This window comes from Neomonachus schauinslandi, chromosome 9, assembly GCF_002201575.2.
Source record: "Neomonachus schauinslandi chromosome 9, ASM220157v2, whole genome shotgun sequence".
Taxonomy (NCBI): Eukaryota; Metazoa; Chordata; class Mammalia; order Carnivora; family Phocidae; genus Neomonachus; species Neomonachus schauinslandi.
The window spans coordinates 119,423,411-119,448,442 of record NC_058411.1 but is presented as its reverse complement, the minus strand read 5'-3'; the positions used below and the strand labels follow the sequence as shown (position 1 = coordinate 119,448,442).

At 33.2% G+C, this 25,032-nt stretch overlaps 1 protein-coding gene across 3 annotated transcripts in view; it reads right to left on the bottom strand.

Moving 5' to 3' along the window:
* Window positions 1–25,032, bottom strand: part of UBE3A (ubiquitin protein ligase E3A) — a 101,363-nt gene that overhangs the window by 17,576 nt on the left and 58,755 nt on the right. For 2 of the 3 annotated variants that reach the window (XM_021680632.2, XM_021680633.2), the window contains 7 exons: window positions 23,835–24,142; window positions 15,870–17,116; window positions 6,210–6,354; window positions 3,239–3,444; window positions 2,428–2,592; window positions 708–863; window positions 540–613 (listed from right to left, as the gene is read on the bottom strand). In XM_021680632.2, the coding sequence (XP_021536307.1) occupies window positions 540–613; window positions 708–863; window positions 2,428–2,592; window positions 3,239–3,444; window positions 6,210–6,354; window positions 15,870–17,116; window positions 23,835–24,142 (2,301 nt within the window). The remainder of the gene's footprint in view (window positions 1–539; window positions 614–707; window positions 864–2,427; window positions 2,593–3,238; window positions 3,445–6,209; window positions 6,355–15,869; window positions 17,117–23,834; window positions 24,143–25,032) is intronic. The other variant, XR_006540593.1, reaches the window with a different exon arrangement.

Sequence of the window (25,032 nt, the reverse complement as noted above, 5' to 3'; positions counted from 1 at the left end):
AGGAACAGCATTTGTTTGGAAGCGGCAAAGACTGGGAAAGATCTCTGCCTTTTTCTGTGAAAATCTGGGGCTCAGTTTCTTCAGGGGTAAAACAAATACTAATATGTATCTTGGCATGTGATCATAAAAATTAAATAAAATAACATTTCACACAAAAGGTGCTTCATATAGGGTAGAGAATAACAGTTCACAAACACAGAGTTCAAAAGAAAGGGGAAATATTCAGAGATGGTAGCTCTGTTTTCATCATTTTCTAACCAGCAGTAAGCACATGCTAATCAGAATCACTAGGAATATTAGATAATTTATATCCCAAATGCATAAGAAAACATGTGACTTACATAAAACACTTCACTCAAGAAATAAATCATTAACAGTAAAAACTGGTGATTATATTACAAATACACTTCTAATATAATAGATTGAGAATCTTTGAGTTTGCTTATTTGGTAAGTAATACCTAGAGATGAAGGTCTAAAGCATAAACTACACACCCCTTTACTGAATTAAATCTTCCTTTTAAGAATTAAGCACCTCACCTAATCAGAACAGAGTCCCTGGTATAGCCACCGTCATATTCCGTAGTTTCTTCTAGCGCTTGGAAATCTAGATTCTGCAAATTCAAGAAAATACGTCTTAACATATATACTACACCATTACAAACAATAAATTAATAGGATATTTTTGCAGACATTCTGCTTTCTTACCCGGCTTCCACATATAAGCAATTCAATTTCCTCTGGTCTGAATAAATACTTTAAGGGAGATTCATTGGTCACCATATGAAAACCTCTCCGAAAGGCTTTGAACTGTTTTTCTACTGATTTATTGAGAATGTAGTCAGAATAGAGATTGACAAATTCCTGCAGAAAACATTAACCACAAGAACTTCTTATAATATGCTATACAAATAAAACACAAGATACAGGGCTGCATATCCTTTTTGTTTTTATTTTCCCAAAGAAAGAAGAATATTCAAGAATATATTTAAAGATTCAAACTTTACACATACAAAGGAAAATACAGACATACCTCAGAGATATCGTGGATCTGGTTTCAGTCCACTGCAATAAAGTGAGTATCGCAATAAAGCAAGTCAAATGAATTTTTTGGTTTCCCAGTGTATATAAAAGTTATGATTACATTATACTGTAGTTTATTAAGTTTGTAATACAGTAGGTCTTAAAAAAAAACAATGTACATACCTTAATTTTAAAAATATTTTATTGCTAAAAAATGCTAACCATCATCTGAGCTTTCAGTGAGTCATAATCACTGAGCACCGATCACCATAACAAATATAATAATGATGAAAAAGTTTGAAGTTTGAATTACCCAAGTGTGACATAGAAACACAGAGTAAGCAAATGCTGTTGGAAAATGGTGCTGACAGACTTGCTCAAGAAGGGTTGCCATAAACCTTCAATTTATAAAAAAATGCAACATCTGCAAAGTGCAATAAAGTACAAAAAAACAAGGTACCTTTAACAATTTCACAGATCTCTGCAACAGAACTATAAAAAGGCCATGTACATAAACTAAATATACATATAAGTTTCAATTTTGATATTATCTTAAACAAGACTGAATATAAAACCTGGGCCTCAATACAATTTTGAGAGTCTCTCAACCAGGTGTGCAAACACAGAGACATTTAAACCATGTATACATCTATTTATAAAAGCTAACAACCGCACTGTACCGGATTTGAGCAATCCAGGAAGCCTCATGTTGTCTATGCTAGAATATTTGAGAAGCTGCCTACTGTATCCAGTTCATCAAAACTTTTGGTGTTTTACTTGATACGTAAGCTACTGTACCAAATCATAAAAGGTAAAAAATGCACTTTGTATCCTAACTTAAGAGAATATTTTATCAAAAATTACATTATTATAAACTGTGTTTTTTTAAAGGCTTACTATATATTGATCTTAATTTTCCTGCCATATTATGGGTTATTCCCATTTCCAGATGCATACAGAAAACATGTATCCGACTTAAAGAACACTTTTCACTAGTGTTTTTAAGTCACATATATATGTGTATACATTAAAGGCAATGGTCATTTGTTGGGTGAGAAGGATCTTAATCATGAGGTCTCCGTTTCCCTTCCCTGTACAGTCTAGTATCAGAAATACACTGTTTCTTGCTTTTTATTACAGCCACACTGTGTCATTCACTATCTACTACTCCTGTCCTCTTTCTTAAAAAGGGTTTTAGTGCCCAACTACAGGCTCTCCTACCAGCTCATATCCAAGATTTAGAAAACTGGCTATTTCATTTATTATTTCATTTATAAGAATTTGATTACTTGATTTCTTTTTTGTATGAAGTATTTTAGATACTTCTTTAAAAATTACAAGCATATACGCTTTAAAACTGTTAATAAAGAGACAAAGACAATGATGATACTAAAACACTTATTACCTTCCTGTTTTCATTCGTAATTGGAATTTTATCACCATTTTCCTTTAAATCATACATCATGGGATTACCAAAGAGGTCTGTCTGAGATATCTGGAAAGTGATCATCATGTCATCTTCCACATTCCCTTCATATTCCAATAAATCTTTTAAACTCTGATATAGGACCTAAAACCAGAAATAAAATTAGGTTACCACAGAACTATAAAATACAACATTTTGTATCCCTCCTCTTGGGAAGAAAAAAATTGACAATAAGAACTAAAGCATAGAAAGTATCCTCTCTGTCCCCCAAATAGTTTACAATACAGAAAGACTGACAGTTACTGGTCTGTCCAATTCTCTGCCTAGAAAACCACAGCGTCAATTTAGCAATGGATTTTACTCTGTGCTCTATGAGAGAACCTCAGGTGTCTGACAGTGAGGGAGGGGTTGGAGACAGAAACAGACACATTAACTGTAGCTACCAAACCCTTTATCCAGAGCAGCTCTGATTTCACCTGGCAATCTCATGTGGTTTCATTAAAAAACAAAAAAAACAAAGCCCCCAAAACCAAAATGACATGTTTAAAAAACCCTTTTCTACAGAATCAATCCTACGAAACCTGCTTGCTGACAGTAATACTAAATTTCCCCTTTGAGTTTTTAAGTGTTCATGGTACTTTAACAGATTAAAACAGCTTTATCTTAATAGGTATAAATATTAACAAATGAAAATGATTCCAAATGAAAACTTTAATTTTTTTACATAAGTTAAACTTTAGTTCTGCTTTTAAATAAAATCTAAACATCAAATAAAAAATTACAGACTTACAGGGTGAGAATCTCCCAGGTCACGAAAAGTTCCTTTTTTCCCCATTAGCTTCCTGTAGACAACCATGGGAAAATGTACATCCAGTATACAGTTATTGTAAATAGCCAGACCCAGGACTATGCCAATCAGAGTGAACTGACCCTCAGTTTCAAAAGAGGATGGATTAAACCAAAACAATTTTGTAGATTCATCATATGTGAACATACCTATAAAAAATGATTTTAAAAAATATATTACTTTTATATTTTATAAAAGTATATATTGAATACAAATATAACTACACAAATTTATATGTAGTAGGTGTACAAAATTTTTTTTCTCTATTACATTTACACTTGAGAGACCAAAGTTCAAATATACATGATTGTTATAAATTGTGGAAAATGGTAGTATGTCATGTTAAGAAGCCACGGCAACAAAGCAATAAGCAATTTTGGTTGCATTTTCTAAGAAGTTAGGGAAAATGTTCATTAAAGTTCTCTAATCTTCTATTAATACAAATAATAACTTAATTTGTATTGATACTTTATCTGCTGAATGGATGAAAATAAATGCAAAACCAAAGGGAAAAAAAAGCTTTATAAAAACTTATTAAAACATATTTAATCTACATGTGCTGACATCAAAAAACAATTTTGAATTTCAAAGAAAAGTTTTTGTTTTTTCAAAACTGCACAATGATCCCATGAAGTTTTTCTAGCACCTTTTGAACGACAAAGTCAGATGAAGCCAAGTACATAAGCTTAAATAAATTTGATGAAGACAGATTACATCCAAAACCCAAAGCTATTTAATACACACATTGTGAGCCAATAAATAAAACAAAAGTAGTTTGCACTTGTAGTCTTATTTCAATTTCACATGGTCTTCACTATTCAAAACCCAAGCTTAGAGATCTTTATTGTATCATTCATTTTAAAAACTAGGAATGTTTGATTTTACCTATCTGAATACCATTACTAAGGCAAAATTATCTTCTTCCCTTCAGACAAATAGAATATCTAAGGAAAAGGTTACATGGTATTTTACGAATTTATGACTTTTCTTACTTTGCTAAAATGTTTTTCAATTGCTACTGTGCAATTCAATGAAAATATTTTAAGAATTAGGTCTGAAAAAAGGGGCAATGTCCAATAGAACAAACTTTAGAAATCAATATGACACAAATACATCAATTTATATGATTTTTGAAAGCTTTAAAAATGTTTATTTTCACATTTAGCTTAAGTTAAATACAAAAGGAACTGTAAAATGTTCCTTGGATCATAAGAGTATAAAAGTAAGCTAGGACTTTTTTTTAATGAAAGTTAATGTTCATGAAATAAAAGTTTGAAAATTATCTAATTCTTACCTGAATCTCAGTTTAGATCTAAACTTTTTTTACAGGCCCAAGTTACAAGATTCACTGAAGTGGTAAAAACTTCATTCAGTTGTAAATATGTTATTAACAGAGTCAAGAACAGTCGAAAATAATTACAATTAATAAATTTGATGAAATCTCACAAATGTATGTCCTTGGTCTCAAGAGCAATAAACTACAAATTAATCAGAATATAAATTACAGAGGTCATTACTCTCATCTCTGTGTATGAAAGATAATAATTTTAAGGCTCAAAATGGTTCCATTTTGGGCACAGTTTTGCCAGTCCCCGGAAGAAATGCACCATAAAGAGTGGCTCTTCTAAAATACTCATTTTTGATAGTTTTAACTATCATTTCAATTACCTTACTATCAAGTGGAACTATTAAATGTATGTTTTTCTCTTAAAAGTATTTCTGCGTATAATGTAAGTATGCTTTACAGCTAATGTTTAACGTGTCGAGACACAAGGGAACCCAGAGCTAAGGTTTACCAAACCTAAGAAGCTCACAAATTAACTTTCAATCACAAAAAAGGCATGGTTTTAGGTGTCTTGATTTACTTTGAACAGATTACATGCAAATTACATAGGCTTCTGATTAATAAACATTAGCTAAAATAGTCTTAACTATATTTGTGTCATGAACTCAAAATGTCTACTTTCATTTACATATATGTATATATACGACCAAACTAAGAATAACAGAAAAGTCAATTCAATGTATATACTGAGAATCAACAAGCTCAATTCTCAAAGCTTAATGGAAATGATATATGTATTATTCTATGTCACATTCTTCACAATTCTGACTGTACCTTTAGTGGATTCCTTTTCCTGTAACTGTCATGCATTCAGTTTTAAAAATAAGCAAACCTAGTAACCAAGTTAGTGGTTGTACTATAGAAACTCAATCAAGTTCAGAACTACCCAGTTATGAATACAATCCAAGAAGCTGCAGTCTTTTACTGGTTCTACTTTATCTACTTTGTCTATCAGTAAAACTCAAATTCTTCACTTTCAGACTGACATATATAGATCAGTTTCTCCCAAACTATTCAATAAAAAACATTTCTGGGAGGCAAATGTTATTAGATGTGGGGTGGAAAAAGGGTTCTGGAGTTCAAAAAGTTTGGGAAAATACTGTAATATTAAGACCAATGAAATCCTGTAGCAAATAAAAACCTAATTACTTTGATACCAATGAGGGTTTCCAAACTTTGAGCATGATACACTTGTGAGACATTCTCAATATTCTTTAGACACTGTTGTATGAAACTCTTATTTCAGAAATGCTGTGAGTTTGATGAATGTTTAGAGTAAAAAGAGCAAAGAAATCTTTCAATTGTTCTAATGTACCATTTTCAATTTATTTATCTAAGAGGTAATTTCCTGTAGTAAAATATTAGGCTAAGTAATCTGAATAAGAACTTGAATAAGTGATGCATAACAGTACCCCAAACCCACAAATTCAGTCATTATCTGTGATTCTAGGAAAGTCATACCAAACCCTATTAACTGTTCTTCATAACTGAGAGTATTTATAAACACTGGTAAACAAATCCTTAATTCAAAAAGATATGACATCATGATCATATCACTAAAATATTTACCAATATCTGGATTGAAGATTTCCTCCACAACCAGCTGAAAAAATTCTTTGGAAACACCTCCCTCATCAACTCCTTGTTCTCCTTCAAATTCCACATACAACTGTTTCTTCAAGTCTGCAGGATTTTCCATAGCGATCATCTCTAGCTATAATGAGTGAAAAGATAAAGTGAAAAGAAGATGACTGCCAGTTTAAGGATGAAAGCAAAATAAAAATAAGGAGAAGCAAAAAAAAAAGGAGTAGGGCTATGGAGCAAATAAAAAGTACTGACTTTTGGTCTGTTTTAAATGGAAACAGGAAGCAAACTGGTAAAAAGCCAGTAAAGGCAAAGATTCAGTCTCACAGATAATGGAAAAACAGGACAGTAAAGAAACCAGCATAGATTTATAAAAGGTTACTTTCTAACTACTGATTTGTGATGAAATTAACATATAGTAGAAAATTAAAATTAGATTTTTTTGTTACTTGTATAACAAACCTGGGCTGTAAGGTTAGGACATGGAAAGAAGTCAAGACAGCCAAATACATAAGTGAACTCAAAATAAATCATTTCAACAAAGACAATGGAGTATAAAAGTTTGACTTCAAATTTGTTCGCTAGTAGTTCTTTATGTTTAATAGAATAGGAACTAAGGAATTAGGTCTTATTAATCCATTCAGCCATAAATAAAATAGTTTCAATTAAGAGAAAAAACACACTGAATAAATAGGGAAACAATTTATGGTCTCTTATAATGCTTATTATAAATTGCCACTTCTCAATGGATCACAACACATCTCATATATACACTTTTTTTTGAAAGCAGATGAGACATACGCTTGCTCATATCCTTACTCTTAATTTCTTACTAACAGTTATCAAACCCTAGTATCTAGCATTTTTTAACTATAAATCTTTACCAGATACTTTTTTGTATCTATAGAATAACATACATAGTAACTGATCTCAGTCATTAAGAGATTAATCAGAAAATCCATACTAGATTCTAATGTGAAATAATTACACTGCATTTTTTTTTAATGTATCTGAAATTTACTAACAGCATGCCTACTGATCACCCACCTTATTTACTACATTGACTTTAAATGCCGTTTGGCTGTTAAAAATTTTCTAAATTTGCCAAAACAGAATGTGTAAGGGTGTTCAAGTTATTCCAACTAGTCCAAGTAGAATTTTAAAAATGGTTTTGAGCAATTCAAACATCAACAAAGTAACTGTACTACAGTCCTAAAGTAATGACTTTAGGTAACAGCACTGGTTTGGACATTCTAGCAGATCTATAAAAAATAAAATAAAATCTCATGAATTCATAAATCAAGCCAGTTGCCCTAGATCAATGTTTTTCAAACTGCCAACTGAACCTCATTAGTGGGTAGCCCAATTCATTTAGTGGTTTAAAACCAACAATGGGAGGGAAAAGAATGTATTCCACATAGTAATGGCATCTACTGTTTTGTGAAACTTCTATTTCAATTATATGTACAGACAGATATGCATGTGTGTACCTAATGCTATGCAAAATATCTTACTTGGGACTACAGTCAAAAAGGTTTTAAGAACAAAGGCTGAAATGATCTCTTAGATATCTTCAACTTTTGGATTCTATAATTCTGTGATTTTAGAATCTTTAGCTTTAAAAAATGTCCTGTACAACAGTGGTCTCTAATATTTACAAAATCATTTTTACGCCAAGTTGTATAAGGATAACTTATTTTTGTGACAGAGTGTTGTGGAGACTGAGAATACTCTGTACTAGTTCCAACTATCACTTAACTTTTAAACTTTAAATTTTAGCAAGCGACTCAGGTAAGCTTCAGTTTCCTCATCTGCAAAGAAAAAAAAGGAATAGTACTCTTCATACTGAAAAGATGTGAAGGCTTAGTAAAAATATATAGCAAAGTGTTTAGAGTGGGCAATATTAAGATAACACATCATGTTGGAACCTTTTAAAACAACTTTGATCTTTGAACAAAAGATTCACAATTTAGTTTTATAGCCTTGTCCCAAGTTTTGAAAATAACCTTGGGGAAAAATAGTTCCAGTTGGAAACCTGTTTCAAGCCACAGAAAATAAAGAATGCTGAGAACTAAATTAGAATTATCAGCTCCAATGTGGTTTACCCATCACGCCAACATCCCATATTGCCATGGAACGCATTCCTAGTTTCCTTCTTCCAGTTCCCACCTGCCTAGGTGTTAAAGGAATATAAGTCAATGTTTATATATGCCCTTATAACACAAAGACAAACCTGCTTATATCAAAAGTATAATGCATTCCAAGGTGGAAAAAATGATTATCTGATATTTAAATATGCTTCCTATAGTTCTTCCTCATTAACATTCATAAATGAGAGCGGACTCCATTATCAATGTGATTGTATCTTTTAAAGGATTTGGTGTTGTTTCTACAGGATTCAGAGACCATGTGTTGCAGTCTTAGCTCCACCAGAGACACTTTATATGACGCTGAAACAAATTTATCTTCATTCTTAATATTAAATATTACTGTCTGTCCATCTCCACCAATCTCCACTCTGCTCCCCACCCTGAGTGCCAAAATAATTCAATGCAATGTTCTATAATTACAATTGTAAACATATAGCTTTCTTTGTTAGTTTCATCTATAAAATGAGAATGATGTATTAAGAAGAAATACACGTGAAACACTTAGATGAATTCCCTGTACAATAATGCCTTCTAAGTACTAGCTTTTGTTGTTACCGTTACTTTAACTCGTACTAAAAATTTTTTCAGGCTTGCCTGAAAACCGAACAACCCAGACATTACAGAAAAAAATATTTCAGTAACAATAACACAACAATAATAATATAGCACTTATGTGCCAGGGGACTATTCTAAGCCCTTTACATACATCGATTCACTTCATTTTCACAACAACCTTATGTGGCTGGTAATAATAACCCCATTTTACAGATAAAGACCCCAAAGTAATGAGAGATTCAATAACTTGCTTTCAGTATTAGTAAATGGTAGAACAGAGTTCTAATCCAGGCAGCAAGCTCTTAACTACTATGCCTTCCTGCTCTCCTCAATGACTAGCAGTAATCTTTTTGAGATTTATTGTTTATATTTTTATATATTATTTTATTATGTACACATAATAGTGTACATAATAAATGTACACATAAATTAAATGTTATTAAATGTATTTTATGTATTTTATAGTTATTTGAGTAACTTATTTTCTTCCTTATGCTTTTCTGTATTTTTAATTATTATTTTTTTACAATAAACATGTATCTTAGAATCAGGAGGTCAAATGCAAATATGTAAAAAGAATGATTTGAAAAATAGGTAGCAACTAAACTCTGCAGGTAAAAATTTTCCATTATTATCTATGTTAGATTATCATTCTCAGGTATATATTAAGTGGTTCTGTAATACTTTTATCATTTATGTAGACATGAGTAGCCTAACCTTTAAAAAACAATTTTTACTTTTAACTGTAACATAAAATTTACCAGTTATCATTGTGACAAAGGCCATTATTAAGTAATGGACTGCATTTATTTTTCTTAAAACAATTACTTCTGACCCATTGTTCAATTAGAGAATCATTTAAGAATTGAACGGTAAAGGTGTTATCACTTTCTGTAATACATATATACCATTTAAAACAGAATTTTGAAAATCAAAAGCTGTCTTGAATGCAGCAGGATATTTGGAAACTTAAAAGACTATGTCAGTGAACATTCATTCTGAAAAGGAGAATTTGTATTCATCCTTGAACTGAAATCATTTAGTATACAGACCTGTATTTGTATATAGATTTTCTTAAAGGACGGTATATTAATTTAATATGGAGACTTGCAAAAGACAGACTGTTGGGGAAAATAAACAAAAATAGACTGGATGTAATGACATCTACCTCTTCCTTATATGACTTCCTCTTCTAAGACTTGATTTCATCAATTGTTGAACAAAACGACTTTCAATTTCTGAACTTTTAATTGGCCATGATGATGAAATCCTAGAGAGATCATTTTTTAAAAAATTGATCTAGTATCAAAGCATTCCCAGAATACCTAGGTAGGATGACATCTTAATATAAAAATATCATACTTGCCAGATTTACAAGAGTCAAAAGGAAAACCCATCCTTTAAAATCTTACAGTATTCTGGGATACTATTATTCATGATAAAGTCATCTTTATCCATAATTGAAAAAAAATTGCTTAATGGTACAGATATTTAAGTAGAAGGAGTAGTCACATAAAACAGATCTCACTAATACTTAAGAATACCTAGGCTCTCTAAGAATGGCTGGCTTAAGCAACTTCAGTCAACTTACTACACTCTACAGTTAAACACTTCGTTTATATCTGTAAGCTATTGGCTAGAATAAGATCTTTAGATTATCCAGATATATTTAATTTTTTTCATTTCTCTAAAAACAGATGAAGCAGTTTTTTATATCTTACAAATAAAGTTTAGATGTTTGGGTAACAGCCATATCATATAACCACATCTGCTTTTGAGACCAGGAACCCTGAATTCTACTTCCAATTCTGCCATTAATTTCTATAGGCCAGAATCTCTCTGAGTTTCTTTTTTCTCACATATAGAGCTAAGGAGTTTGACAAGTTTCATTGTTTTAATTATATGATAATGAGAATCTAAGTAGATCTACCTCATTCTCTTAATCTCCTTTGAGGACATAAATTAGGCATGAAGTTCTTCGTTTCAAATAAACTACAAAAACAATAATGGTCATTGCATTAAACACAATACAGTGAATGTACAAGATACAATTAATCATACTCAGGGCAGCACAGGATAATCTTATTCTTAAAGCACTGTAGGTCAATTGTTAAATAAAAGAATCAAGTTTTATTTCAATAATAACTAAGGGTGTTTGCCAAGAAAAATGGTGGGGACTGGGATATAGAGCACTGTTAGAGCCCAGAAAAAAATGATTTTAATTTTTTTTTTTTTTTAAGATTTTATTTATTTGACAGGGAGAGACCGTGAGAGAGGGAACACAAGCAGGGGGAGTGGGAGAGGGAGAAGCAGGCTTCCCGCCGAGCAGGGAGCCTGATGTGGGGCTTGATCCCAGGACCCTGGGATCATGACCTGAGCCGAAGGCAGACGCTTAACGACTGAGCCACTCAGGCGCCCCTGATTTTAATTTTTTAAAGGGGACTGAGCAGAACCAATTGGTAGTAGGGCTATTCATTTGTGTCTATCACCTTGATCTGTTCTAGTTCTTATTTTTGGACTTTATCCTATACTAGTTCATATTTTTGGACTCTCCTATACAGTTGTCCATTTCAGGCTTTCCTTTCAGTCTTCAGATCCCTATTTAGAATTCTAGGATTCCCTGACTAATCTGAACCAAGTCGCCCACCACCATCAATCCTTATTCTAAACCTGCTGTTTTCATCATCCTCTCAAAGACTGCCAGTTTCCTAAACATGTACTTGTATATAAAAATGGCCTCAATAAATGTGTATATATAAACTGTACCAATAGCCATCTTCCCAAAACTGGTTTGCAGTCTGGCTTTATCAGAGTATCTGGGGGTACTACCAGAAATGTAATTCCTAGACTCTACACCAGAACTCCTACACTGAACCTCTAGAAGGTAGAACCTTGGAATTGTTTTTAAAACATATTTCTCGTTCAGATGTGAAGGCAGTCTGGGGTATGTCACAGACGGCAATATTGTCTTCAATAATACTTGTCCTCTCCTAACATAATCTCCTAAAATAAAAATAATGAAAAAAATTTTTCATACCCTTTTCCTTTGAAAATGCTATGTCTAAGAAAAATGACAAATTATCTACTAAATGTTATTAGTAAAATACTGTAAAAGCCTTATCATGGTTTCGATTGTTCTATTTATTTATTTTATTTTTTTAAAGATTTTATTTATGTATTTGACAGAGAGAGCAGGAACACAAGCAGGGGAGTGGGAGAGGGAGAAGCAGGCTTCCCGCCGAGCAGGGAGCCTGATGTGGGACTCAATCCCAGGACCCTGGGATCGTGACCTGAGCCGAACGCAGACGCTTAACTGACTGAGCCACCCAGGTGCCCATCGATTGTTTTAATTCAATTGATCTCGTGAGTATCACAGTACTATTTTCTAAGAAACAACAACAAATAGTGAAAGTAAGTCCTAGGGTGAAATACTGCAATAATTTACAAGTGTGGGGTAGTTCTTAAATGATTCTGAGAAACCTATTTGTGAAAAGGCAACTTACAGTTTACCGTATTTCTTTCACTGATTCTAAAATTCATTTCTCTGTTTTCACATTTTAACACTCTGAAATCAGGATATACCATAAAACTGGTAGCATTTCACAACATAACTGGCAGCATTTTTCCTATTACTGTGTGTCCTACAATCAACAGTATCTAAGTTTCAATAAAATACTGTAAACACTAATTCTTCAGCTGGCATCAAAGACAGTTCCTCTAGGGGCGCCTGGGCGGCACAGCTAGTTAAGGGTCCAACTCTTAGTTTGCGCTCAAGTCGTGATCTCAAGCCCCGCATTGGGCTCTGTGTGGAGTCCACTTGAGATTCTTTCCCTTCCCCTCTGCCCCTCCCACTCATGCTCTCTTCCTCTCTCTCTCTCATAAATAAATCTTTAAAACAAACCAACCCCAGTTCCTCTAAAAACTCCAGTTAGGAAATAATTTGCTAGTCTGATTCAAATTACATGGTATATGAAAATGAGGAACATAGTTTTCTTAAAAAAAAAAAAAATCTGTAATTATCAATGGAAGGTACTACTACTCCCTTTTCCACCATGCCAGTCAGCCTTACAAGAGGACCCAACAGAAAACATACTCAAGAGTGTCATATACATAGTCAGTATTTTCTGGGCCTCATTTGTAAACTAATGAGTAGATGAACTCCAAGGCTCCTTTTAGCTCTTAAAGTCTACAATTCTATAACCTTAATTATTTAATTATTAATATTGAGCTCACCACAATTCTCATTTCCTCTTCTCTTCCCAACCCTACTCTGTAGTTCAAATTAGCAGGTCATAAAAAGCAGTCAATAGGTTTGTTTTGTTTGTCAAACTGTTACAGAATAATAAGGCTTTAAAAAAGCAAAGTAGATCCTTGAGGAATAAGATGTTAAAAATCCATCAGTACTTTTGAGAGTTCGGCTGAGAGGATGACCTTAAACTACTTCTTGTCATAAACCTTCTGCTTTTTGTTACTAAAATACTGTGACTTTATCATAATCACACCACTATATTTTTTTTAAAAATAAGACTATCAATTTGACTGACTCACAAGGCTATTTCGATGTTTTAATTTTTCTAACCTTTTCACATTGTTATTTAAAAAAAGAAGAAAAAAGGAAAGAGTAAAATTTGTTTAGTATGAACATTTAGCACCCCTAAGCTTTTCAGTGGTCATAATTCATCTTTACATCTCTACTGCTTAGCAAAGTGCCTCACACAAGATTTCTGAAGCGAACTGCTTTTGTGGACTGGTAATATTCAAGTACAGATATTATCTAGTGAATCCTGATTTAAAACTGGTCAAATTATAATATTCAGGTTTGACAGAATTAAGCAGAACCCACTAAAAAAAACTACTCTGTTAGTATAATAAAGAAGTTCACAGTTTTACTGTAAAATCCGCTTTAAAAAAAGGCCTTATAAACCAAAATGACTGTTTCCTCAAAATTCTAGATGATAAAATAAGTATAAAACAAGTACTTAAACTTTTGTTGTTTCTTAGCCTTGCTTTACTAAGCAAGGTGGGAAACAAGGCAGGGGAAGGAAAATCAGGTTGGGTAGATTTCTTAGCTGAAGGCAGATAAGAAAGGTGGATAATTTTTTTTATTTCTAACTCTGGATTAATCTTATAGAGAGTAATTTCATTGCTTTTTTAAAGGTAGGCATAGATTTTACTGGAAATAGATGAAAGGATTCCAACCCAAGAAGCCAAACATAAAATGTATGGTCTTAGGATTTGCAGTTCTGTTCTAACAATCGAAATTCATACATAAGACCTCAATGTACTTTTCACAAAACATCACTAACATCCTTATATGATACCCTACATTCTGCTAACCTACGTAAAGTAAGTTGCTGGCTGCCTGATGAACAGTTATTAAGTATATTAATTATTTATGTAGCTCAAAACTAAGAGAGTAAAATAAAAAGAGAACCAGAAACCAAGCAATGATAATTACTCCAAATAATTAATGCCTCATTCTGCCTCTGTTGAAAAACTGCTTGAGTTACTTAAATAATGTAGACTCTTTCCTCAACACTAGAAATATATTTGGTGTTTTTAAAAACCAGTAACAAACAAAAGAGGCACACAATTTCTGCAACTTTTAAATTTCGGAGATGTCAAACAACTTTTTCCACTGGTTTACAGTTTTATGAATAGACAAATCTATCCTAAAACTAAAATATACTTTAAAATAAGTATCACTATTTCCTAGTTGTGTCGTGGGTTCTTATCTTTTATTAGTATGGAATGCTGACTGTATCTTAATTTTACTTGACATCAAATTTTACTTGAAGTTGTTAAAAAAAAAAAAAAGAACTAGTAATGATGGGTTTATGTAGTATCATGAATACAATAAAACCCTGTGATGAAGGGGGCGGCGCCTGGCTGGTACAGCATGGGACTCTTCATCTTGGGGTTTTGAGTTCAAACCCTACGTTGGGTGTAGAGATTACTTAAAAATAAAACCTTAAAATTAAACACACACACACAACAAACAACCTGTGATAAAGCATCTTAGGACAAATGCAAATTTTGGCACATTACTGGCAATTGGTTTATGTCTTCTGCCCAGGCCTACATTCTTTTTTTTTTGTTTGGCCAGGCCTGCATTCTTAAATGGGGGCACTGTAATTCTTATTTTCTGTGGAGGCAAGGAATTAACAAAAGGCAGCCAATCTGGAGAAACAGGAAGTTAGAAGGTGGGTACCCACCTTGTGTTCCCAATATTCTCCCAGCTCAATATCCCTGGATTGGGCTGATGACACAAAGCACCATTAATTTCAAGATTCCTGGAATGGCTGCTGTTTTCCTAGTAGTTCCAACCAACTCCAATATATTTAAGTGGTAAGAAAATATCACAATCAGGCAGTGTTCTACAGGGGCATTTTGAGTGATCCAGCAGGAACTCTTACTAGCAGCACTCACCAAACTGCCCAGATCACTTCACCTTCATGATAATGCAACTCTAAATTTTCTATCATGGAATTGTTGGACACCACTTATTATTTTATGGTATGATTTTATCATACCACTCTTCCCAGTTAAGATTTGATACTCATATTTATTACTGGGTACCTCCACATGCCCTTGCTCCTGTGCTATGGTCTTTTCCCAATATCCACTTGTCTTCTCAACTGAGAAGAAACTTTTGGGGTTAGTTGTCAATATTTAGAAAATCTATTATTTTTCAAAGAGAGAGAGTGATCGTTATTCAAGACAACCAATACTTTGTGGAACACATTTATAAATTTGGACAGGAACAACAAAAGTATAATATTTACAACTTATAATACAAAAACATCCATATATTCCTATACCATATAATGCCATATTTTTTTTCAGTCACTTATTAAATGAATTCACTGAACTGTATTACAATCTCCCCAATATTAGGTATTTATTCTAGTACTAATTTTTAAGCATAAGCCCAACTTACCCGGACAAGTGCATCATCTATGATATGGTCACGTCTGACTTTGAGTCTCAAATACGGATTCAACTGCTGTCCTTGAACTAAGCTGTAGAGAACAGTGATTCTTCGTTCACTGTACATGCGAATTCTATTGTCATAATATAATCCCAAATTCTTTGTGACAGCATTCAATATAAAGGGACATGTCATGAAAGAGAATTTGTTCTCTGTTTCTACTTTGAAAAAAGTATAATCTTTATCCATTTCTAGAACATCATTCAGTGGTTCATTAATAAACTCTTCAAAAGGGATAAGTGGTTTTCGGCAATCCAGAGTTTTAACACCAAGTTCAGTTTCCAGTGGGTCCACTCGAGGACCTTTCTTGTTTCTTCTTTCCTCTCCCAAAAGCTCCTGAAGTGTCAATTCACTGGACTCAGGGATGGGCTCTTCATCATCTTCTTCATTATGATTTGTGTCCACTTCCCCACCCACTACATTTGCATAGTAAACCATTTTCAAGCACTTTGAAGCAGCAACAATAGCATCATCGTCATTCACTAGATTCCGACTGTTAAATTCATTGCTTATGACTTTGTAAGTAATAAGTTGCTGAAATGTTTCCATCATTCTACGAATCTGGTCTGCACTGTATTTAGACCACAGTCTAACCAATTTTCCTTGGGCTGCAAGGGGTAGCTTACTCATTGCTTTGCAAAATAACGGCAAAGCCATTTCCAGATACTCAGGACTGTGGAGATTTCTATTCTCCATTACAATAATGAATAAATTCAGATAATTAGGATCTCGAGAGTATACATTGTGATACGTCAAGTCACATTCCACATTAGGTGACAAATATACAAGTGCATTGAGAAAAGCAGTTTCTATTTTTTCATTAGAGAGTAATCTGGTATAGACCCTTCTAATGGCCTCAATATCCACAGACACATCATCAGGGCCTAATTTTTGTAAGTTGTTATCTCCTTGTGAACTATCACTTATCCTTGAAGAAGATGCTTCTGAATCTTCTTCCATAGCAGCAGCAGAACATGCAGCTTTTTCCTTTTCATCTTCATCTTTGTCTTCATCCTTTCCTTGAAGAGATTTCAGTTCTTCCTTGGTGTGTTGTTTGACTTTCCGAAAGCTCTGTACCAATGCCTCAGCACTAGAAAAAACTCTTCCAATAACACGGATTAAAGGGGAATAATCCTCTCTCTCTCTACATAATTCAAGAATTTCATATACCGTCTCTTCTGTTAGGTAAGTCACATCTAGAAAATTAGAGAAAAAAAAGAACATTTGTCAGTATGTTTAGTTTGTCTTAACAAGTTCTAGTGTAAAGTAAAACAGCCATTTTGTACCCAATACCATTTATAACTTACAACTCTTTTAAAACATATCTAATACTTAGAGTCAACAAAATATATTTACTTATTTTTGTCAATGAACTACTATTAATTGCAACAACCTCACCCACTCTTTTACATTCTTTCAATAATAGGTAGCTTTTAATGAGCTCAAACTCTTTTCACAATCACAGTTGAAATTAACACGTAGCTTTAATTTATAAATATAAACCAAGACAATCATGTGCTGATTTGATTCATCACAATACACCTCTTACAACCTCACTTTAGAGCAGAAACACTACTGTTCTTCTGAGATGTTTCTTATTTCACTACTCTTCTCAAAAGACTGAGAAGGCAAGAAAGGGTTCCTTCAGCATCCTCTGGGAAAAAGCCCTTGTCTTACTTTTATGTATCTTAAAATCAAACTGGTTCCTTTTGAGTCTTCCTGTTTAGTTTTTTCCAGGGTGGTCATTCTGTGGATGATTGAGAAAAATTTACTATACCATTTCTCATGAGATCTGAAGTTGACAAACACTGCCATCTGTAGCCAGGAATCAGGTTGGAATAAACGGGAAATAGTTATAGAGTAATAAAAAATATAGTAGAAGGCAACTTACAGCAGACAAGTGAAACATTACTATGTAGCTACCAAAATCTTTTTCCTCTCCTTTCTGGGCAGATTTGGACCACATCTCCCAGCCTTCTCACGTTTTTAAGGTTAAGTGCTACTTTCAGGCCAAGGCTTTTCGTTCTGGCTAATGGGATGATGCTCCCAGGATGCTCTGGAAGCCATGTGTTGAAGATAACAATGTCACTACAGCACCATTTCTTTTCTTTTTTTTAAGATTTTATTTATTTGACAGAGAGAGACATAGCGAGAGAGGAAACACAAGCAGGGGGAGTGGGAGAGAGAGAAGCAGGCTTCCCGCCTAGCAGGGAGCCTGATGTGGGGCTAGATCCCAGGATCCTGGGATCATGACCTGAGCTGAAGGCAGACGCTTAACGACTGAGCCACCCAGGCACCCTACAGCACGATTTCTGAATGATTATGTGAAGCAGAACTTAGAAGCCAACCCAGAATACCATGGCTTTTAGATAAGCCAGAAATAAATTCCTACTTTGTTTAATAAGCTAGTGCTTTCTGGCATGTACTTAATATTGCAGTGTAGTTCATCCTTACTAATATAGAAAGAAGCTTCTCACCTTTCCCCACCTTGCCTTCAAAGTCTTTAAAATACCAGTAGACTGTCTAAATTATGCTTAATCCTTCTTGGTACTTTTCTGGTAATAAAAATTTTATAAGATAAGCTGATTGTTTTTGCAACTTATCACTATTATTTTTGCAGTCTGTATTATTTAAATCCAAGGGAGTTTTATTATGTTTTTCTATTACATCCATTCTCCCCCATAAAGAAATAACCCTGTAAGAGGCAAAAATGACAGGAGGCAATGAAAGGCCAAACCAAATATCAATTTATTACACATTTTCAGAGTTATAGTAATGTTAACAAGTTGAAATTCTAATGAAATCACAGAAGAAACAAAAAAGGAAAGAACATTTCAATGATTTTTGAGACAAAAATCTCTGGAGCCAGTTACTACTGCAGGGTGAGAGAGTATAGCAGTTTGCTGGCATGCATTTTACTTCCCTCTCACATCTGTCTCTAAATAGTAGCTTAGACCTCCATTATCACCTTTTTAAATACTTTTATATTTGCTCATTTTATATTTGCCATTATTCCCTTTCAGACAAAAACCAGATAAACATATGGCTCTAATTCTCTTCACCAACAAAATTTAAATCTATATGTATATCCCCTTGAGAGGAATGAAGAGTAAGTTTGGAGGTTATGGAATGCGTAAGCATTCCACTCCCAAAAGGCAATGCCACTGGATGAAACACATTAGAACAATAAAGAGAAACTCCATGTGTGTTCCCTCTCTTATGCTTTGCTTACTCAAACACACACAAAAAGAATTTTAACATGCTGTTTTCTAAAAGTCCAAGTTGTCACCTTCTACTCAAATGTTAATTTATTCCATGCAGTTTAATCTGAGCTTTCATAACATTTAACTTTTTCATAGAAAGCACTGAATACAGTGATTAAAGAGGAAAACCATGTAAAACATTCCAACTCAAGGAGTAGTAAATCTCAATGCTTGGAGAATCATACAATTGACAACTCACAGATTCAACACCTCAAATAATAAACTCCCCGGTACTTAACATGAACTTCAACTTAAAAAAAGAAGGAAAAAAACCAACATTTTAAAATTAAAATTAGCTTAGCTCTCATGTACTCAACTCTCATGATCTATTCTCAAAAGAAAAACAAAAACAAAAACAAAAACAACCCAGCCTTCATTTTCTCACTTACAATCTGAGATAAGCTAAATAATCACAAAATTTCACCTTACCAAAGCTGAGAAATATACCTCGACACTATTTTTCTCTTATGACTTGCATGAATATCAGGTAACTGGGGATAAAATAAACTGTTTTAATATTCAAACAAGAACATAAATGACTGTATTTCAAATAAAAATACAAAAATAAAAATATTCGGACCCTATAGTCAAACAACCTCATTAATAAAAGAAGTGAAAATATCCTTTAAACATTAGATAATAGAATTTCACTTTACAAATCAACGATATTACCTGTTCTAATAGCTAAAGGCAGAATGAATGCTCTGGGCAAAGATAATTCAAAAACTTGAAAGTTCCATGTTACTTATATGTACATGTGTGGTTTTTTTTGATCCTTAAGGACTATCATACATGTCTGCTATTGCTGAAAGTATTCAAATGTTGGTAAACAGGTAAGGCTAACCAATTACTAAAAGGATATGAAACCGTTAATGACTGACTATAAAGGATATAATTTTCAACTGATAAAAAAATGTCTACAAACAATGCTGGATAGTACCCCAAGAGTTTTGTGTCCTGAGTTAATACTAGTTTAGTTCACATGAATATGCCAACTTAAATTTTCTACTGAGATTACTTCTAACTCCAAACTAGAATTATTAATCATTCAGTATCTAAAAGGTGATCTTATGAAACTCTGGTCTTCCTTGAACTCTCTAATATATCTGGACAGACACTGTAGGCTGGCTAACTCCAAATTTATTCACCCCCTCTTCTCTGACATGCCATCATACAGAAACTGTAAAAACTAAACACTCGTATTCTAATCCTCATTTGCACCTGAGGGATGACATGTGGCACAGGTCTGCCGATTACGTAATTGAAAGTCCACTGATGAACTTCTGAGGGTTTATTTTCCTGATAAATGGGGTCAAACATGATTAACTCATATTTTGAGTACAACAAAAGAATCTCCTAGATTTTATTAGTATATAAAATAAGCTAATACCATCTTCAAGTTATCTAAGCAAAAGCTATACATGTCTCTACAAATGATAAAATATTGTCCTTAAAATTAAAAAATAAAAAAAAAATGTTTACTAATATCTCAAGACCATTTTCCATAAGACAATGCTATATAGGCCAATAAAAACACCATCAAATTGTGGAAGAAATAAAAATGGAGCACCCCAAATAGTCTTTGCATTTTGAATAAATTATTCAGATACATTATTTTACAGGAAAGAGAACAAATGATATATTTTGTCTATTAATTTTATGGAGATTATATTGGTCAAATATAATACACTATAATACTGACAAAGTCTTAATCTATTAAGGAAGTGGCAGGCCTGTCAACAAATACTTAAATTAAGCGGAGGATAATTTTAGAGACAAATAGGTAATTCAATCTTCACTGTGACAAATGGACTCATATACATGTACAACATATAAAATTTCTTAACGTGATTTCTACCTCTTTTAATGTTTGTTTCACAGTAAAAGACAAGATAACATGCAAATGATCATTAAATGAACAGCTGTATAAGTTCAACCACAAAAATACCAAATTTTACCACACCATGAATCTGATCTTTGGCCCCTGCTACCAGACTGTCAACACCTATAGTTTCTTTTATGGGCTTTAACTCTTTAAGAGTTAATCTTTAGATCTGTTCTATTACGATATGTAGGTATCCCTTGCTTTTCGAAAGTTCCCACTAGGCTACTTCACTTATAGTAAGAAAGTTAAAAAGCAAAAAAGCATTTAGTGTTTGTTTTACTGCAAGCCATTATAGAGGCAACACATACTCTGAAGAGCACGAGTGGCACTGACAATCTCCTTCCCCAGAAATTACACTCAGCATCTCAGCCTCAAGTCACCATAGTTTTGAACTGTGTCTGTAGGCGTCTGTGTTTATCTCAATTCATTTTGTACATCCATTAGCAAGATGTGTCCTAAGGTATCAGAAAAGCCTAAGAGAGGCTTTTTTTTTGGATAAGGGAACCTCAAAATGTTTTCCATATAAAGTAATGGTAATTGCTTCTTCACTGTGTATGCCATTTTGGCTCATGAAAGTTTCATAGAAATGCTCTACTTTCAGATATGGGGGAAACTGTATAGACATCTTCTGCTAAACATCAGTAATCTCTTCCTGCAAAGTGTGAAACTGCTAACTGAGAGCTTATTTCCCATTATTTTAATTGGAAAAAATTATAACATCTTCTTACAAGACAACAAAAAACCCCTTAGTTCCTAAAATGTAACCAAAATAGAGTAAATAATTATGATAAGTAACTATCTTGTTAAGGCACAAAACACTCTGCTTCCTAAATCATCAAGTCATAAACTTAATAACAAAAAGTTGTTCTTCATGAGTAACATGACCTATCTTAAGGGACAGCAACACTCTAGACCCAGACACCCTTTGTTGATGTGCTGTTCAGAATGCCTTCAAGTGATTCTGACATTCTACTAATTCCATATAAAATGCACCAATACTTTCCCTAGATAGTGTTTTGTTTAAAATATTGAACTGAGTTTTTCAGACATAAATTAAAGAACATTAAAATTAGAGACACAAACATTCACAATGTTTATCAATAAAAAGAGATGTTCTACTGAGAAAATGTTAAATGAAGAAACATTCCTCTATGGTATATCTGTATATTCTGTAATGTATGTATATTCCTGAAAAGACACTTAATCTACAAAATTCTACACTTAACAAAATTTTTACGCAAAAAACAGTTTGCAGCAGACTATTCAACACATATACACTTTTGTAATGAGAACCAACAAATATAATTAACAATAAAAATAAAAGTACTAGTGTAGTTAAAGCATTTGTAATTCCTAGTAGAAAAAATAATACAGTAAATAGAAAATTACAGAAAAAAGGGAGTAGGAGAACAGAGTAGCATATTGGAAGAAAGTATAAGGAACTGCTAAATTACACAGACTTGACCAAAAATAGGAAACAAAGACTGGGAATAACCACTCAAGAAGCACCTATGATGAAGCACATAGACAAAAAGATGTGTCCATCCACCCTCTACTATAATCCCCTATAGCTGGCTGCATTCAACTGCACCAGCACATTCTACATCTAGTAACTATTACTCTGTGGTGCACACTTGCTGGACAAATGTGTATAATGGAGTCAATGCAACTTCCCCATTACAGATACTGACAACATTCACCTACTTATCCACAGTGTGTGAGCTAAATCATGTAACAGAACCACACATTTTGAAGCTGTGTAAAGTTGTTATCAAGTTATGAAAACACCTTTACTGTGCGGTTAGAGTAAAAGATTTAACACAATTCCATGTCACCAATTAAATTAAATCTGCATTTAAATCATGCTACTGAAAACTTCAGAGGTGTTCTCCAACTTATACATGTCTTAAACAAAAAGCTTCCTTTTAAAATACAATTCCTCTGGTAGGGCTGAGCCCTGTCAGTTATTCAGAAATTCAATTACCTTGTTACTAACACTGATTATCTTCACTGAGGAAAAGAAAGCTTGGATTTGAAGATTAAAAAAAAATATATATATATATATATATATATACACACAAAATATATTTATATTATGTATATATATAAAATATATATATATTTTAAACAATTTGGAATACAGGATCATTTAGAAAACAAGAGCTTAGGTGAAGACTGCCATTGGTAGGTGATGATGATTCTTGGCAGCATGAGTGTGCCAAATGCCTAGAAGAAACTGAGCAGAATATGGGAAGAATATTAGAAAGAAAAACTGAATTATTTCTCAAGTAATGGCTACAAAATTTTGCTTTGCCCTCAGAAATGGAAAACACTGCCAACACTTCTTTCTGCTTCTTTCACCTCATAGTTCTAGGGTTCCACAACTCATTCCACATATTCAATCCAGCTATTTGATAATTTAATTAGATTTTGTGGTCTAATTTAGGAGATTACCACTTAACACATTTTTCCTAGTGGAAAATGTTCAGAACTTCCAATCAATCCATTAACAAAGGAACTTTTGGAATATAATCTGCTTCTAACTAGGGACCATCAGAACACTAAAATGTTGTTAAATCATAACTTCAATTATTAGTGCTGTCCTTTACCACAATAAACAAATAAAGAGTGGTAAATAAATACCACTATACTACATGTCCTAATGTCACACAATTAGACAAAACAAACAAAAACCTCACGCATTTTATTTAAATCTCCAATCCGGTTTTCAGTCAAAAATTCTCAATTAAAAATAGAACATCTTACCTCTAAAATCATCTCTTGCTCCTTGTCCTTCCTTCTTGTTCATTTTTATGTCAGAGCAGGAGTTGTTAGGGGCACCTTTCGAGTTTTCAAGGTAAGCTGAGCTTGCTCCTTTCTTGGAGGGATGAGGATCACAGAGTTTTGCATTAATCTTATAGAGCTCGAGGGCTTTAATAGCTGCTGCATTGTTATCCATACGAAGAAAAGTTGGACAGGAAGCACAAAACTCATTCGTGCAGGCCTCATTTCCACAGCCCTCAGTTAACTGGTGGTAGTAGCGTTCTATTAGATGCTTTGCAGCTGCTCGCTTCCTGTAGCAAACATTCAAACAACAAGCACAGTGATTAAGATTAGTATAGCTCTCATGTAAAAAGCTCAACAGATCTTAAGGCAAGGCAAGTTAGTGAAGCACTAAAGTAACAAATTTGCGTATTAAGATGAGTGTAGAAAATGAAGATCCACTGTTTATATAAACTTTTAACTAGTGAAATGTTTGATAAAATACTGCCTAAGATACTATGATAAAGAACAGCAATGCTTATCAAAATCATTGCTGAAATAAAATATGCTTTTCTTTGGTTTAAAAAAAAAGGGAGAAAAAAACTTGTTTGATGGTATACGTGCTTAAATTATTTAGTACAACAGATGAAAATCACAAGGTTTATGGCCAAGAGTTTTTGTATTTTATCATTTAAAAAAACTAACATTAAGAAAATGACAGTCAAGTTAAAGTATCAATCCAACTTCCCTTTATATAATTACTATTTTGTTTTAATAGTTTGTAAATACTTGATTTATAGTTAACACAACTTCTATCTGGAAAGAAAGTTTTTTCTCCAATTACCTACGATACGGGAGATTTAAAAATAAACTTATAAATGTAATCTCCAAAGTGTGTTATACTCCAAGAAAATGATTCTGAGCATACAATCTTGAACCCAAAACATGTCAGTGAACTTGCTCATTAATCCCATGTCATAGAAACAAGGAATATTTTAAGTTCCCTTAGGGCAAAATCTTATGTTTCACTATGTTGTGAACCTAAAATATGTAGATTCACGTTCGTAACTGGCTGTTCCAGCAGCGCTTCCAAAAATACTGAAGAAGAGATTATTTCATCAAGCAAGAAGCTGGGCTACAATATCTATCTCTATGGTTTATTCAACTCTAAAATCTATGCTTCTACTGTCTGATGATTTGA